This window comes from Neofelis nebulosa, chromosome 8 (assembly GCF_028018385.1).
Source record: "Neofelis nebulosa isolate mNeoNeb1 chromosome 8, mNeoNeb1.pri, whole genome shotgun sequence".
NCBI classification, from domain to species: Eukaryota; Metazoa; Chordata; class Mammalia; order Carnivora; family Felidae; genus Neofelis; species Neofelis nebulosa.
In genome coordinates, this window is record NC_080789.1 from 107776631 (window position 1) to 107793302 (window position 16672).

Here is a 16672-nt window from a genome sequence, read left to right on the forward strand (position 1 = left end):
TGAAGTCTTGCATGGCCACCAGTCTATGACAGGAACAGGGAGGGACCCCTGAATTGTACAACATGATGGCTTTTTGTCACATCCTCAATGGTGTGACACTTGGGGGGTATGTCCATCCAGCCAGAATATGTTTAAAATATATGGATCTTGGCATGACAGGCAGGACCAGGCCCAGTTATAATGAGAAGAATGCCTCCAGGGCCTTCATATCTCCTCTACTACCTGCCCAGTGCCCTTGGCTACCCTCAGCTCCAAGGGCCCTCCATTGCCATAACCAGCCCTGATATTCCAGTCCATCTTCCCTCCCTTTCTCTCTCCAGTCAAAGCACCTGATGAGAAGAAGGGAGTGGGGGACAGAGAAAGAGAGGAATTACAGATTTTCAGTCTTGGCTGCATAGTGGAATAGACTGAGTAGTTTCAGGAAAGACATTTGCCTAGATCCCTCTCCCCAAGTTTTTATCTAATTGGTCTGGGCTACAGGCTCAGGCTTTAGGAATTTTAAAAGTTCTCTGGGTGACTCCACCATACAACCAAGGTTGCCAATTTGCTCAGGTTTAGAAGGATCCAATTACTAATTTCTCCCAAGTTCTATCTGCTGATAACATTAACTCTGCCTTCAACTTAAAAGCCCTTTCACATGCACAATCTTCTACTGTCCTCACAAAAAAAGCTGCAGGCAGGGCAGGGACTGTTACCACCATTTTATAGATAGGAAGACTGAGATTCGGGGCATGAGATGTGCCCAAGGTCATACCAATGGCAGAGGAAAGGGGTCCTGGCTGTCCTTTCCCAAGGGTGTTTTCATGGTAAGCCTAGAAAGAGCAGACATGGGAGGAACAGGAGTGAGACACTCTCTGTGATCATCTGTTATCATCTCTGTGATCATCTTAGCTGTCTGCTGGGAGCCTACAGGTCTAGATTCTAATCCCAGCACTACCACTAAACTACTATTTAACCTTGAACCAAGAACCACCCCCCCTTTAGTCTGTGCTTTCTGCACCTAACCTTAAAATCCCTTCCATTGCCATTCAGTACAAACAGACTCCCTCCCTGAGATACTTGGATAACTAGGAATGCCCTTTGAATCCTTTCGGATAAAAGAACCATAAACCAGAGAAATCAGATCTACCAGCTCCCTCCTGAGCACATTATCCTAACCTCATGCTGATGTGTCATACATTTTTTAGGTCCCAAAATGGGTACAAGGCTCTCTGAAAGACTGTGAGGATATCTCAAGCAAATGGGTAGTGTGTGAGGGTTGAGATAGAGCCCACCTGGATGGATGGATAACTCCAGAAACCATGCAGGCTTCCTGCCGAGGGGCTTGTGGGGAGAACTGCACCTTAGTGCCTCATTTCCACTAGGGAACAGCAAAAGCCGAGGCTCCCAGAAATCCTGGCCAAGCCCTAGCATCCAGGCATGTGGAACCTGCTGTGTAGAATCCATTCCTTCAAGTCCTGTGTTATGAACGGGTGGTTTTATATACACCTGTAATGGGCAACTGCCTGGAGAACACCAGAATAGCTCCTCCATCACCTCCAGCCAACAAGGCCTGAAGCTCCACCATCTGTATAACATTTCTTCAAGATCGGTGATGTCTTCATCAGACATAATAATAAAAGCTACCATTTATTCTGTTCATAATATGCACCAAGCACACTGCAAATGATGCAGATACTGTTTCCTCATTTAATCCCTGCAACAACTTATGAGGTCCACTTTACAGATGAAAAAGTTAGGGAATTTATCCTCTGTGAATTGGCTGTTAAGCGACAGAGCTGGGGTTCTCTTTTCTTTACTAAAGCTCCCCTGAGTAACACATTATATTGCTAATGACTTCTGGTAAATTGCTTTTCATATTATTTACACACCAACAGGAAGTCCCAGGGTCACTGGCAAGTTCCAGGCTCTTCTAGGATGGTAGATGGGAGTAGAGAATTGTCCCAGGATAAGAAAGTCCTCAAAACAGACTTTACACTTTCTCAAGTTTGCCTGGGGTCAGCCTGTCATGACACCCCCTCACATTATTTCCTGCTCCACCACAACAGGAGCTTACTCCCCTGCCCTGTTTCTCTCTCCCAGGTCCAGTGCAATTAATGTGGTGAAGATCTTGCGAGTTCTGCGAGTCCTCAGGCCCCTGAGGGCCATCAACAGGGCCAAGGGGCTAAAGGTGAGAAGAGTGGGCCTAGGTGAGGAGCCATCAGCAGAGCAAGCATCAACCCAGCTGTGGACTGGGGGGATATAAGTGAGGCAGGGGGGTGGGGGTGGAGGGCTGGACAGAGGAAAAATGGCCAGAGCAAATGGCTGCTGTGTTAGAGCCTGGACTCTCCAGCCTGTACCTCTAGTCCCACTTCAGGGTGAAGAGAACAAGGATAGGCTGCTGTTCAAAATCAGAACTTCTAGGGGCTCCTGGGTGGCTCAGTCAGTCAAGTGTCTGACTCTTGGTTTCAGCTCAGGGCATGATCTCATGGTTCACGAATTCAAACCCCCCATCAGGCTCTGTGCCCAGCTACATGGAGCCTGCTTGGGATTCTCTCTTTCTCCCTCTTTGCCCCTCCCCTGCACTCTCTCTCTCTTAAAATAAATAAAATAAACTTAAAAAAAAAACAAAATCAGAACTTCTAAGCAAAACTTGTGCATAAAAGAGACACACACACAAACCCAGGGCCCCCACATGAAGATGAGGCCCCCATATTCCTCCACCTATAAAATGGGAAACTAGCAGAGCTTTTGTCCCTATAGTCACCTAAAGCCCAACAAGGGACTTTGAGTTCCATTGGATCCCATCACCGTGTGAACCTGGGAAGGTGTTTTGCCTCTTTGAGTCATATTTTCACTCTGGTGACAAAGGGGCTGTCCATGAGCCTCCCTCAGAGAGGTTCGTGCCTTGGCTAATGGAAGCTCAGGCTGTAGGCACTTCCTGAAACCTGTCTCCTGCCTTCCCTTCCTACCACAGCACGTGGTCCAGTGCGTGTTTGTCGCCATCCGGACCATAGGGAATATCGTGATTGTCACCACGCTGCTCCAGTTCATGTTCGCCTGCATCGGGGTCCAGCTTTTCAAGGTAATAGCTTGGCTCTGATCTGTGCTCCTGCTTCCTTCCCCTCCTGTCAGCATGCCTGAGAAAGATTGCTGGCAGATACACTCAAAAGAGGGCAGCGGCCTGGGTCAGACTTAGGATGAGTGGAACCTCCAAACACCCTCCCCTCAGCATCCCCCACTGGGAAGGAGGACTCTCCACCAAGCCAAGGACCCCCTTGGTCTTGCAGCACAGCCTGCCTTTCTGATCCCTTCCCTTCCTTCTAGCAAGAAAGGGAGAGGGACTTTTATCCTCTGAAGCCTCGTGCCAGTCACCTGCTCAAACCCCCGCAGTGGTCCCCCATTATTGACAGCATCAAATCCACCCTTCTCCAGCCAGCTTTCAGAACACTGCATCCATCCAGGTTCTCTCTCACTGCCTCTTGACAAGGCCCCCCCAGCTACAGTGAGGCTGGCTTCCTTGGTTTCTGCTCTTTCTGCCTTAATCCTTTTATTTCTGAAGCATTCTTCCCCCTGCCCTCTCCCACTGACCATATAAATTCACCTGATTTCCAGCCATTTAATTTGTCCCTCTGAGACCTGTTCCACTTCCACCTTCTTTAGGCCAGCCAAAAGAGTCCAGCTCTTGTGGAGTGGAGTTCCACCCTTTTTTAAGAATTTCAATGGTACATCCAGCACTGAGCATCTTTATTCACTGACTGCTTGGTATATGTGAGTCATGGCTTCCCTGTTAGATTCTGTTCACCTTGTACTTTTTGCCCCAAGTTCCTAGCACAGTGCTGGGCTATAGACATGATCACTAATCATTTCTTGACTGATTCATTGATTAATGAACATCTCCAATCACTTTGTTCTTTTGCCTTCCAGGGAAAGCTCTACACCTGTTCAGATAGTTCCAAGCAGACCGAGGCGGAATGCAAGTGAGTACAAGCTGGAGGGCAGCCAGCACCAAGGATAGTTAATTCTGGGAGGTTAGTGACTTGGCCTGAGAGGAAGGACAGTCCATTCTTTCTCAGATAGCACTGACAGGTGGACTTCTACCTTTGGGTAATGTGATACTGTTGACATGAAATGTAAGATTATCTATTCTTGAAAGGTCTACCCACTGAAGTTCTTCACAATGGCTCACACTGTGGGGTTTAAGCCTAGCCAGTCTCATCCCACCCAGCAAGCCAGGAGTCATTGGTGGGTCAGGTGTGAAGGAAGGTGAGAAACACAATAATTAACTCTTCCTTCTTTCTCAGGGGTAACTACATCACATACAAGGATGGGGAAGTTGACCACCCCATCATCCAGCCTCGCAGCTGGGAAAACAGCAAGTTTGACTTTGACAATGTTCTGGCAGCCATGATGGCGCTCTTTACCGTCTCCACCTTTGAGGGGTGGCCAGAGTGAGTATGCAAGTCACAGCCTGTCCACCCTGATATTAGAGCCCAAGCTATTCCCCCAAGTTTTATTACTGTCCCACACTCAGGTTGTGCTTACCTGTGTCCTCCCCAAACAATGAGGGTTTGTTCCTAGAAAATCTGCATACCATGGTCACTGCTGACACATAGACTATTCTTTTTCTGGAAGATGTCAAATTTTCAGAAATTCCAACCAAAAATGATCTTCTTTTAGCTCTCCTTCCCTACTTCAGAGTGAGCTGCAATGATAGGGGTCTTTATCATTACTCTAATGACACATAGGAATGGGGTGAGTTTCTCTAGGTATGAGCCCTTAGATAGCCCTTAGACAGGATTCAAAATTACTGATCCCAACATGCACTCAATGTGGGTAGAGATGGCAAAGATATCTGTTTTAGACTCTACCTCAGTCTCCTTGGAAAAAGCCTTGTCTATAATTACGGTGAAAAGTAAGAAAGGGATGGAAGCCTGAGTCCAAATTCCTCTGCAGAGATCATGCCTAGACCAGCCTGGTTGGCCCTTTACAGTGTTATCACCTCTACCAGGCAGCTTGTGCATCAGGTGTTCCATATATCTTTGTATAGACACCTGCTTCCCCATACGCCCCACCCAGTGCACTCCAGGGAAATTATCATCTAAAAGAAAGAAAATTCTAAATATTCCTAAGTCAGTAACCACACATGGATCTTAGATAAGAGTCCCATTATTATATGGTAAAATATAAATGATACCTAGAGAATAACCAAGTACTGTGCAGAGTAACAAAAGAAAGAGAGGAGTTAATCCCTGTCCATGAAGAAAAACATACACATATAATGTCATACATATATAAACTACCTAAGTATAAACCCAAACCATTGTTGATGATCTGAATAAGCTTGGGTCATTTTTATCTAATATTTTTATCAAAATGGATATTTGCTCTCAGATAGATTTATTTTATGCTCACTGTAACATCCTCTGAGCCTATGCCAGTTTGCAAAGCTGTTTCAATATTTACTAATGTTTCCAGTATTTGAAATCAATGTCCATGACTCATTTTACAAATTCTTGACAGTTTCAAAACACCCTCGTATACACTATATCAACTATCTTGCCAGGTAGGAAAGTCAGGAATTATTGTCTCTCCATTTCACAAATGAAGAATCTGAGGCTCAAAGAGATTAAGTGATTTGTCCATGGTCCCACCCCAGTAAGTGGCAGAGCTGGAACTTGAACCCAGATCTTCTGACTCCCAGCCTAGAGCTGTTTCCAGCACCCTTGATCCTGAGGATACCTAGGAGTAGTGGTGCTGTCATTCCACAGAAGTGACACTGCTTCTCCGGTTCCCTCTGTGGGGCCTGTCTCCTCCTGCAGGCTGCTGTACCGCTCCATCGACTCCCACACAGAAGACAAGGGCCCCATCTACAACTACCGTGTGGAGATCTCCATCTTTTTCATCATCTACATCATCATCATTGCCTTCTTCATGATGAACATCTTCGTGGGTTTTGTCATCGTCACCTTCCAGGAGCAGGGGGAGCAGGAATACAAGAACTGTGAACTGGACAAGAACCAGGTAGCTTTCTAGGAAGAGAGGAACAGGTGGCAGGTCCGGGTGGGGAGCATGCGAGGAATAACAGCAGTTGGCAGCCTGTGGCCAACCCAGAAGAGAGGCTGAGGTCAGAAGAGAGATCTATGCAGATGCTAAGATCATCTGTCTGCTCCTCAACAAGGGAAAAGGGCTGTCAGTCTTCTGGAAGGCCCTGGACAAAAGAAATGCAAATCTCTGCAAATCCTGAATCTGGCATTCAGCCAACAAATATTTGTTAAGCACCTACTTAAGGAGACTCCATGATAGATGCTGTGAGAAAAAACCTCACACCCTATCTCTTAGAAGTCAACAAGTTAATAAGTGCCCACGTGGGTTGGCACACTGATAATGAAGAAAGAAACTAGAACAATGAGGCAGTGAGGATTTCAGGGGTGAGGAAGAGAAGGGCCTTAGAAAACTCTTAAATGGTTTAAGTAAAACACAGAGGCCTGTGCATGAGGTGGGGGCAAGAAAGAGGCTTCAGTAGGAATAATGTGATAATGCCAGGACAGTAAGGTATTCTGTGGCCTCTGAGAAAGTTGGCAACTCCATCAGTGAAGAATGAAGCTGTTACAGTGGGCTGCAACATGTTGTCACTGAGGTCAGTTCCCCAGCTAGACTCCTCAATGGAGAGAGTAAGGAGGAGTTATATCCCTGTGTGTGAGTAACTTAAGGTCTCATATGGGAAAGCACATAGCACAAGACACTCAGCTCTACACCAGTTAGACCAGCTGGACCTCTCATGGACTTTGATGTCAACATCTTGAGTTTAGACTCGTCATTCTGGCTGTTCTATGACCTCTGGATTGGAAGAAAGACAGGAAAGAAGGAGACCAATTAGAAAATATAGATGAGAGATGATTAGACCCTCACCTACTATCAGGTTAATGATAGTGGAGGTGGAGAAAATAAGAGGAAATAAAATTGGTCAGGCTTAGAGATTGGGTATGGAGGCTGAGAGTAAAGGAAGAGGCTGGAATGACTTGCCAGTTCCTGACATAGGAATCTGGGCACAGTGCAGAGAAATGAACTAGATCTGTTGTGGAGTCTCAGGAATGTCGTCAGCCTAAGATCTCCTCCCCTATCCATGAACTATCTTCAGATCTTGTGTACATGGGTAAATAAGGAAGATTGACTTAGGATAGGAGGAAAAGTTGAGGAGGGAAGTGCCCCAAGGAGCATCTGTGGTATAGGAAATAACCAATGGGAAGAGGAACTGTCATTCAGTATTTATCAAATGCCAACTAAGTGTTGGCAGCATACCAGACATTACCAAGTTGAGAAAATGAGACACAAACTCCATGACTAAATCTTGGTAAGGAGATTGACTAGAGGCAATTCTTTCCTTCATTTAGGGAGTTACAGAAAAATTTTTTTAAAGTCCAAATAGTCTCTCAAACCTATAAATGAGGTAGAGCAGTAGATTATTTCTCTGACTCCCAAGGTGTATAATTTCATCCACATCCCCCCTCCTCTGCCATCCTCACCCACATCATCCAGGTTACTAACCCCCTCTCTCCATTCCCACCCCAACCCTCCCGCTGCCTCCCTCCCAGCGACAGTGTGTGGAATATGCCCTCAAGGCCCGGCCCCTGCGGAGGTACATCCCCAAAAACCAGCACCAGTACAAAGTGTGGTACGTGGTCAACTCCACCTACTTTGAATACCTGATGTTCGTCCTCATCCTGCTCAACACCATCTGCTTGGCAATGCAGGTCAGTGCAAGGGGGGCCCTGGATACGTGATGCCTGCAGGAGGGAGAATGCTAGGGGAGGATATGAAGTGTAGAAGACCTGCCTGGCTGTCTCTAGCGTGTCACCTTCATATTGACCAAGGAAGCAGAAAGAGCAGAACTGTCTTCTTTTCCCAGATAGAGAAAGATAAATGTCCCTTTCAAGGATGAGCTCCTCTCTGGCATCTTATGAAAGAATCCATAGGAGCCTGGGTTAAGAAAACATTTAGAGTGAAGGAAATGGAGAACAGAGGGGGAGCTTGAAGAGCTCATTATTGTCAGTGAGGCATGGGTGTAGAGGTTGGTTCTATATCCACCTGTCTTCAGGGAAGTCAACTTGTGCTTGAGCTCTCCTGAAAGCCAGAAGTCTCCATAAAGTTGTCATAACCAATCAAAGCAGGAACACAGAATTCTGCCAACCTGCATTTTCAGAGCTAGCAGAGAAGGGAAGAATTTGCAGGTTTTCCTGAGTCCATCTTACTGCCCATTGAGATGTGAATGGCCTTCCAGGTTTTAGTTCAAAGAAGATCTCTGTTGAGAGGAGGGTGGTGAGGAGTAGGGATGTTCCCGCCTCATTTTCACAATCTTTCCCCTCCCCTCAGCACTATGGCCAGAGCTGCCTATTCAAAATCGCCATGAACATCCTCAACATGCTCTTCACTGGCCTCTTCACTGTGGAGATGATTCTGAAGCTCATTGCCTTCAAACCCAAGGTAGGCCTCTGAAAAAGGTGTCTGATCTGCAGGGACCAGAGAGATAGAGAAGAAGGGGAGGAAGGAGTGCCAGTATTGAAAGAAGGAGAGTGAGGGGCAAAACTAATCAGTGAAAGACCCCATGTTCTTGGAAGACAAATGTTATACCTCCTAAATCTACCAGGAGTTGGACCAGGACAACCCCTTGAGATAAAGTCCCTACTCTAGTCCACAGCTGGGATATACAGGAAACAGATTCCTCCCTGAGCCAAGCCTCTTCTTCCAAGGAGGCAGATGATGGTCCTTCTTCTGCCCTTTCCTACCCTGTCTCCACCCTCACCCCCCAACACATAATCTAGAAGAAGCTATTCCCACCAACTGGCAAACCAAACCTCTTCACAACCAGCCCCCCAGATTCACTCAGGCTGCTGTTCTACTCTTCTCTCACTTTATCAGCTGCACAGACCACCCTCAAGCTCAGCCAGGGCTTCATTTGCTCAGGGCTCAGCATTCCAGCCTATGGGGACCTCCTGTTCCCCTCCTCAGAGGCTACATCATTGTTCCCTTGCACTTTCCAGTACAAAAAGGGCAAATGTCTTATAGGCAGACATTATAAGCAACTTAAACAAAGCCTGGAAGAAAGATTAGAACTATTGGCTGAATGAGGCAGGGTAGGGAAGGTTGGATTGCCTGTCATCTTGGATTCTCTGTGCCCCCCTAACCAGCCCTACTCCCTTCTCCTGGATAATGGAGGAGTAAACTGACTTGAATATCACCCACCATCTTCCACCCCTGAAGACAGGTCAGAATCACTGGCATCCCCTGGCTTGGGATTCACAACATGGGCAGCTACTCCTAAGGGAGGGTATAGCAGCAACTCAGTGGCTTCTCTGGCTACCACAACCCCTTTTGGAGAGCAATAAGAAGGAAAGAGTTGGTTTTAAGAGAATCATATGGCTCCAGACTTGAGGAAACCTCTCCAGCTTTTTGAGGCTTCTCTCCCCCTCCTTTACTAGTTTTTACAGATACAACACATCAAAAAGAGACAAAAAGGAAGAGTCCTTGACCATATATTCCATTTTTATTCAAATTTTTACTTGTCCTGGGATTAATTGGGACAGAGGGGGTGCTCCTTGGCTATTGGATCTGTATTCATTTACCATGATGTCATCTTCTTTGAATTAAAATTCAACTAACATTTCTGAATAACCTGCCATGTGCTACACATATCTAATTGCATATAATCTTCAAAACACCATCATAAGAAAGGTATTAGCATCCTCTTTTTAGGAAAGAGGGAAATGAAGCTCAGAGCAATTAAGTGTAATATTAATTACACCATTATTAAGTGGCAGAACTGGGAATAGAATCTGGTGCCTCTGACTTTATAGTCGATGTCATTTCCACTGTGCCAAGCTGTTATCAAGCACCTTCCATGTCAGGTGTTCTGCTGGGTACTTTTCAGAAAGAGGAAAACAACCTTTGAGAGACTTCAAAGATAAGACAGACAATATTCTTGTAATACTTACTCCTTCTCTCAAAGAATGCCTGTGAATCTTGGCTAATTTTCAGAGGATAAGACTTTTAATAAATGTCATTTGGTGAAAATAATGGTGTTTTCCTACCTCCTCCAGTGCAGAAAATATACTCTTTTCACTTTCCCTTCCAAACCCAGTCTTATTCAGGGGCATAAATATTGTCCTGGCCTAGAAAAGACCACTAAATGTCCCTGGCCACCTTCCATGGGGCCCACAGTACCTCTGCTTACCTGTGGTCCTATTCCAAGTCATGTGGCTCAGCAATACTGACAGGTTCACAGCCCACAGCAACGTGACCAGTGAGGCTGGGAATACAGGATCATTGCCAAGTTGAGCTTCAGTCTCAGATGACAGCCTCTAGTAGAGAAACTGGCATCGTTTTCACCTAGTTTCATGAGACATATGGTTTAAATATTTCAAAGCCTTGAGTCATTCCACAGTTGACTCAGATGTGTCTCTGATGGTGTCTGATGTAGTCTTCAGAACCCTGCATTGGACTTTCTGAATTATACCTCATAAGTACAGAAGATGTATTAAGCAAACTGCCCTAAGAAGAAAATGAAATTGATCCCTGCAGGGGCTTATGCCTGAAAGACACCCTTACCTAAATCCTGCAGATCAAGGAGTAAGCCATTTTCTAGGAAGTAGCTAGCTGAGGTGGTCTAAACCATAGAGTGACTCCTAGTTGTCTCAATCCCTAGTTTTCTATTGTGAGAAGATGGAATAAATTAAGAGAAACTTTTCCCAAAGAAATAAGAGAGCTATCCTGGGGTCAACTGCATTTCACACATGCCAGGGTCAAACTGTGGTGTAAATTGAGAGAAAAATGGATATTTTCTGTGAATACCTCAAAAGGTACTTCTGATAATAAGAGGGGTAAGGGTCACTGGACCTGGCAGGCCAAGCAAGGAAGGTTGACCAGTTGGAAGGAGACTTGAAGAGAACAGGGTGTCCTAGTTTCTCATTAAGCTATGTTCTTCATTTAGGGAATAGACTCCAAGAAAAGCATCCTCCAAAATTGGCATAAAATCAAACCAGAAACAACTTGAAGCCCTGGTGTTATAAGCCAAGAACCAGTGGCGTATACAGTGACCTGAAATACAGAACAGCTTTCATATCTCACCATTAACTGAGATTCTCTTCAGCACCTTTTATTTCACTATAATGATTATTTATCTATGATATGAATGAGTCTGCACTTATAAGCATTGGGTGTGAAAGATCAGTTAGGTAGCAAGGGTGTAGAAGACTGGCATCAATTGTAACCAGGGAGAAGTTACCTGAAGTTCCCAGTGCTTGACTTTTCTTCTCTATTCTTTCAGTGTCTGTGATTGGTTGGTTGGTCAGAGTTGGCTGATCACTTTGTTCTCTTACTTTGTTCTTTCATTGTCTTCATGGTGATTGATGTTGCCAAGTTCTTGATTTCTGTTCTCCTCACCACACTATGGAAACTGAATTTACTCAAGTAAATCCCTGCCCTAAATCCAACTGCCCCACTCCTTAAGTTGACACTCTATTCGAAACACACCAAAAACTATGGGTGAATATAAACCAGTTTAGAGCAATCAGTCCCCCACCTCAGAGATCTGTGGTGATGTCTGAAGAGAATGCAGTAGGTAATAGTAGTATTGATTCTACACCTAATAGCAAGCCAAAGGAGATCCCTTCCCTAGAGTAGGAGATACTTGGAGACATTGAATGGTACCTGGGTCCTACCTGATTGTGCAGGACCAAGTTGGTCAGCATGGAAAAGTCTTGGTTAAAATTTTCTGAAGGTAACTAAATAACTGCACTGTTCTATAATGAATTGAAATGCATCAGCAAAGACAGAAAAAAATTTAAGATACACTTTATAATAAGCGCTGAAAAATATCTAATGCCTAGGAATAAATCTAACCAAAAATGTCTAAGATCTCTACAGAGAAAACTATAAAATTTCATAGAAAGGAACTAAAGACAACTAAGTAAGTTGAGAAATATCATGTCCATGAGTTGAAAAACTCAATATTATAAACATGTCATTTCTCTTCAAACTGACCCATAGATTCAGTACAATCCCGTTGAAAACTTCAGATTGGACTTTACCCAAGGTGAGAATGTCAGGTGAAAGGGGAGCCCCAGCCACCTGGTGGCTGATAGATGATCCTGGGTTGTTCCAAGACTTTAGTCCATTTGGGCAGCTCTGACATCACCGTGGAGGGAGAGGCAAAAACCTGGTCACAGATACTCCACTGTTAGCTACAGGTTTTAGTACCAGAAGGGGTGATGATGTCACATGGCTGCCTGGGATTTACTGTTGACAATGACTCAGCAAGCACAATGAGGAGGTGGGGAGAGAAGGAGAGGCTCCAGGCTTGTCCTCCTCAGCGGAAGTCAGTTGCCCAGAAAGGTAGGAATCCCCGCAGTAAAAGGCTCCTAACTCCTCTGCTCCCTGTAAACTTTCACATGGGTCATGGAGGGATGAAGAAGCAGATCTGCTGTTGCTGAGATGTATCACCTTCCCCTTGGCTGCTGCCCACTCAGTATCTCCCCCAGGGGAGGATGCTAAAGGGCATTTGACTCTGGCAGCATCCTGTGATCAAAACCTTGGCCTCCCCTTTCAGCTCTTTCCTAGACTGAGAATGGTCCAGAGAGGTCAAAAGAACCAAAGGAAAATCCCTCATTGACCCTCCTGGTACCCCAGCTTTCTTGAATAAGACCAACTGAAGCCTCAGGACTTTCCTGTTGTAGAACGAATTAGGGTCCAAAGGCATTTCAAATCTAAGGGATGAAGTGAGGCCTCTGGACCAGCTCTATCTAATAGAACTTTCTGCAATGTTCCATATGCACTGTCAGTAATATAGCCTTCTGTGGCTATTGCATGTTTGAAATGTGGCTAGTACAGCAGAGGATGGGTTTTTCATTTTTTTTTTAATTTTTTTTTCAACGTTTTTTTTTTAATTTATTTTTGGGACAGAGAGAGACAGAGCATGAACGGGGGAGGGGCAGAGAGAGAGGGAGACACAGAATCTGAAACAGGCTCCAGGCTCCGAGCCATCAGCCCAGACAGAGCCTGACGCGGGGCTCGAACTCACGGACCACGAGATCGTGACCTGGCTGAAGTCGGACGCTTAACCGACTGCGCCACCCCGGCGCCCCGAGGATGGGTTTTTCAAATATATTTATTATAATTAACTTAAAATTACATAGCCAAATGTGGCCAGCAGCTGCTATATTGGGCAGCACAGCTCCAGACACCGCTTCTTACCCATAATATTCCCAGCTTCTGCTGTCTTCTGTCTGTCTTAGTTTCTTCAGCCCAGCTGCTCTGGCTTCGCAAAGCCAGATGGTTTACCTCACCCTCCCCGCTTGTTCTCCAGCTGTTAATTTTCTACCAGAAATTGAGTCATAACGGTGGGAGCCCTCTTGACAGGGTAAGACAGCAGTCTCTTGCTCAAGGATCCCACAGTGTGGATTTTCTCCTGACTCGGCCAGTTCATCCCTGGACTTCCCCAGTCCTTGTCAGCTGCAAGTGCTGAGCCTCCTTCCCTGTGGGTCCTGTCCCACCAGGTTCCTGAGCTAAGGAAGACCCTAAGGAAGGTGGGAAGAGTGTGGTCTGGAATTAGTCTTGCTATTGTGGGCTGAATATAAGGTGTGTCCCTGGTGATCCCTGGGGCACCAGCTACTCTTTTTCCCAGTCCATTAGACTTCAGACCAGGTTTCCCAAATAGGCTAAAGTTCACCAACAACTCAACAAATACTGTATTGAGCACCGACACAGCAGTGTGCTTGGTTCCAGGGACACAACAGTGATGACAGGCAGGTTGGTGAGCATAGCCTTGCTCACTTCGCCTTTTTAAGAATAGACCTCCCTGACTTTGGCTCACTCTTTGGTCTTGCAGAGTCCCCATTTCATTATCTCATTCATCCCCGGAAAACCTATCCAGCCTGGTACTCCTGTTTCTACTTAAGAAGCAGTGAATAAACACACGAACCCATTGTGTACCAATTCCAATATGTTAAATTAAGTAACATTCAGGAACAAGGAAGGAAGGAAGTAATATATATTAAGTGTCTGAAGAACATTGCATTAGATATTCTCCATTCACTATCCCAATCAATCTGTGAGACTAGTATGATGGTATTTAGGAAACTGAAGGTCAGAGAAAAGCTAAGTAATGTGTCCAAGATGGCAGAGCTAGTTTTTTGCTGTTGGTTTTGGGGGGATTTTAACGCAGGTTTAGGTGATTCAAAAGCCAAGCCCTAACCACTACACCCTAATTGAGACAATAAACATGAACAAACTGAGATGTCGCTCTGTACCTAGTGGGTCCTCAGCAAATGTTCATGTTCTTCCTTATAAGCAAATCAGAGACAGAATGAAAGCAAGCCACTCTCAAGTAACAAGTCTATGTAAACTGATATAGTCACTCCATTCCCACTCCTTCCACCTCCTCTGAGACCCCTTCTCTCCCTATACCCCTCATTCCCTCATTCTGTCCTTGGCCCCTTGTTTCCCTGGATTTATCAGGACCACCTGGATTTCCCTTCCAAATCTGAAGTGACAGGTACTTTCAGGAGAGGGAACAGTCACCTGATAGGTGACAACGTCTAATAGGCTACATATTAATGTATGCGCACACACACATGCACACGTACATGCACATGCACTTGACATAAGAAGACTTTCAAGATGTGAAGACAAAAATTAGATTGCCCAATTCCTGGAAGGCAAGAACTGTTTCATATGCAATTCTGTGTCCCATGAGAGGCATTCAGTGAAAGTTTAATGCATGCATGCAGGATGCAAATTACAAAACTGGAGAACAAGGAAAAGAGAATCCAAATGGTAATATCAGAACACCATTGGGGCGCCTGGGTGGCTCAGTCGGTTAAATGTCCGACTTCAACTCAGGTCACGATCTCGCAGTCTGTGGGTTCAAGCCCCGCATCGGGCTCTGTGCTGACAGCTCGGAGCCTGGAGCCTGCTTCCGATTCTGTGTCTCCCTCTCTCTCTGCCCCTCCCCCGTTGATGCTCTGTCTCTCTCTGTCTCAAAAATAAATAAACGTTAAAAAAAAAAAAGAGAGAGAGAGAGAGACAGGGGCGCCTGGGTGGCTGTCGGTTGAGCGTCCGACTTCAGCTCAGGTCACGATCTCATGGACCGTGAGTTCGAGCCCCGCGTCGGGCTCTGGGCTGATGGCTCAGAGCCTGGAGCCTGCTTCCAGTTCTGTGTCTCCCTCTCTCTCTGCCCCTCCCCCGTTCATGCTCTGTCTCTCTCTGTCTCAAAAATAAACAAACGTTAAAAAAAAAAAAAAAAGAAAACACCATTAAGATCATCAATCTTCCATCAATGCAGAAATCTCTACACATTCTTCCTTTCTGCCATAAGGGATCCCCTATTTCTACAGGCAGCTCTGTTGAGAATCCTTCTTTATATTGAACTGAAATGTGCCCCTCTGTCATTTCTACTTACTAGTACTGATTTTTCCATCTTTTCTTTCTATAAATGGTTATTGAGCACCTCAGTGATGATGTTGAGACATGGTACTATCTCACAGGGCTCACAGTGTAGTGCAGAGACAAAGAGATTAAGGAATAGGGCAAGTGCTATGCTGGGCAAAATAGGCCACCACAGGGTGAGCATGACTGAGGCAAGAGACACCTGTTTGAGATAAGGTTGTCAGGAAGGTACCATTAAACTGAGGCCCAGAGGTTGAAAAGGCCAGAAGAGCATTTGAGGGAGAGGTGAGAGCAAAGGTCCTGAGGCAGGCAGGGATAAGCTCCACTTGTTTTAGGAACTGAGAGCAGTGAGTAAGAGAAAAGGTTAGAGGATATAGACCCTTCAAAATCTGTAAGGGGTGTGGATTTACCCTGACTGCCCTCAGAAACCACATGGAGCAGGGCCTTAGCAGGAATTATATAATTGGATTCATGTTTTTGAGTCAGTGTGCTAACTGCTTAAAGAAGAATGCACTGTTATGTGCCAAGAGGGAAAGCAGGAGTCTGTTCCTGGAAGCACAGGTGACAGCAGTGGAGGACAGAGAGAGGTGGTCAGAGTCGTGACATTGCCCAATGGTGAAGAGGTGTGAGGGTGAGACAGAGGAATCAAAGGAAGGTCAGGATAGTCTTTTCACAGGACTACCTCTTGCCCACCTTTATATCCCTCCAGATACTAACACAGTAGCACCTGGTACTTGTCAGTCTCTGGAAATGTCACCTGAATAAGAGCAAACCAAAACTGTCCTCCACAGACAGCATCCCCTGGGAAAACTGAGGAACCCTGTGTCCTTCCTCACAGAGATGATCCCAACCCCTCGATGACAGGTCTAACACCCTATGAGGAAACCCCCTTCAACTCTCACCCTCCCCAGGTCACTCCCAAGAACTAGCTAGAGAGGGAAGCAGAGATGGAAAGCCAAAGGAGTGGCTGCTAATACCTACAGAGCTGCCATCTGGAGTGGCATTCGGCAGGACCTAACATCACCACCTAAACTAGGGAACTGCTGTCTTCAGTGTAATGAGACAGGTTTCTTCGTGTAGGACTCAGAGCCTGTGATGCAGGATGTGCTCCAAGACTGCCCCAGGTTAAAGCCCCAGGAAAGGCTATGAGAATCAACACTTGCAACATTTTTAGGGGACTGGATCCTTGTTTTTTGGTTTGTTTCTTTTGTTTCATTGGGGTTTTTTGATATGCTAATTAACATCTCCCAGA

At 45.6% G+C, this 16672-nt stretch overlaps 1 protein-coding gene across 50 annotated transcripts in view; it reads left to right on the forward strand.

The window, feature by feature from the left end:
- CACNA1C (calcium voltage-gated channel subunit alpha1 C) overlaps positions 1 to 16672 on the forward strand; it is a 752159-nt gene that overhangs the window by 664742 nt on the left and 70745 nt on the right. For all 50 annotated transcript variants that reach the window (XM_058744174.1, XM_058744178.1, XM_058744176.1 and 47 more), the window contains 7 exons: positions 2083 to 2170; positions 2957 to 3064; positions 3907 to 3959; positions 4284 to 4430; positions 5802 to 6003; positions 7575 to 7733; positions 8353 to 8463. In XM_058744174.1, coding sequence (XP_058600157.1) covers positions 2083 to 2170; positions 2957 to 3064; positions 3907 to 3959; positions 4284 to 4430; positions 5802 to 6003; positions 7575 to 7733; positions 8353 to 8463 — 868 coding nt within the window. The remainder of the gene's footprint in view (positions 1 to 2082; positions 2171 to 2956; positions 3065 to 3906; positions 3960 to 4283; positions 4431 to 5801; positions 6004 to 7574; positions 7734 to 8352; positions 8464 to 16672) is intronic.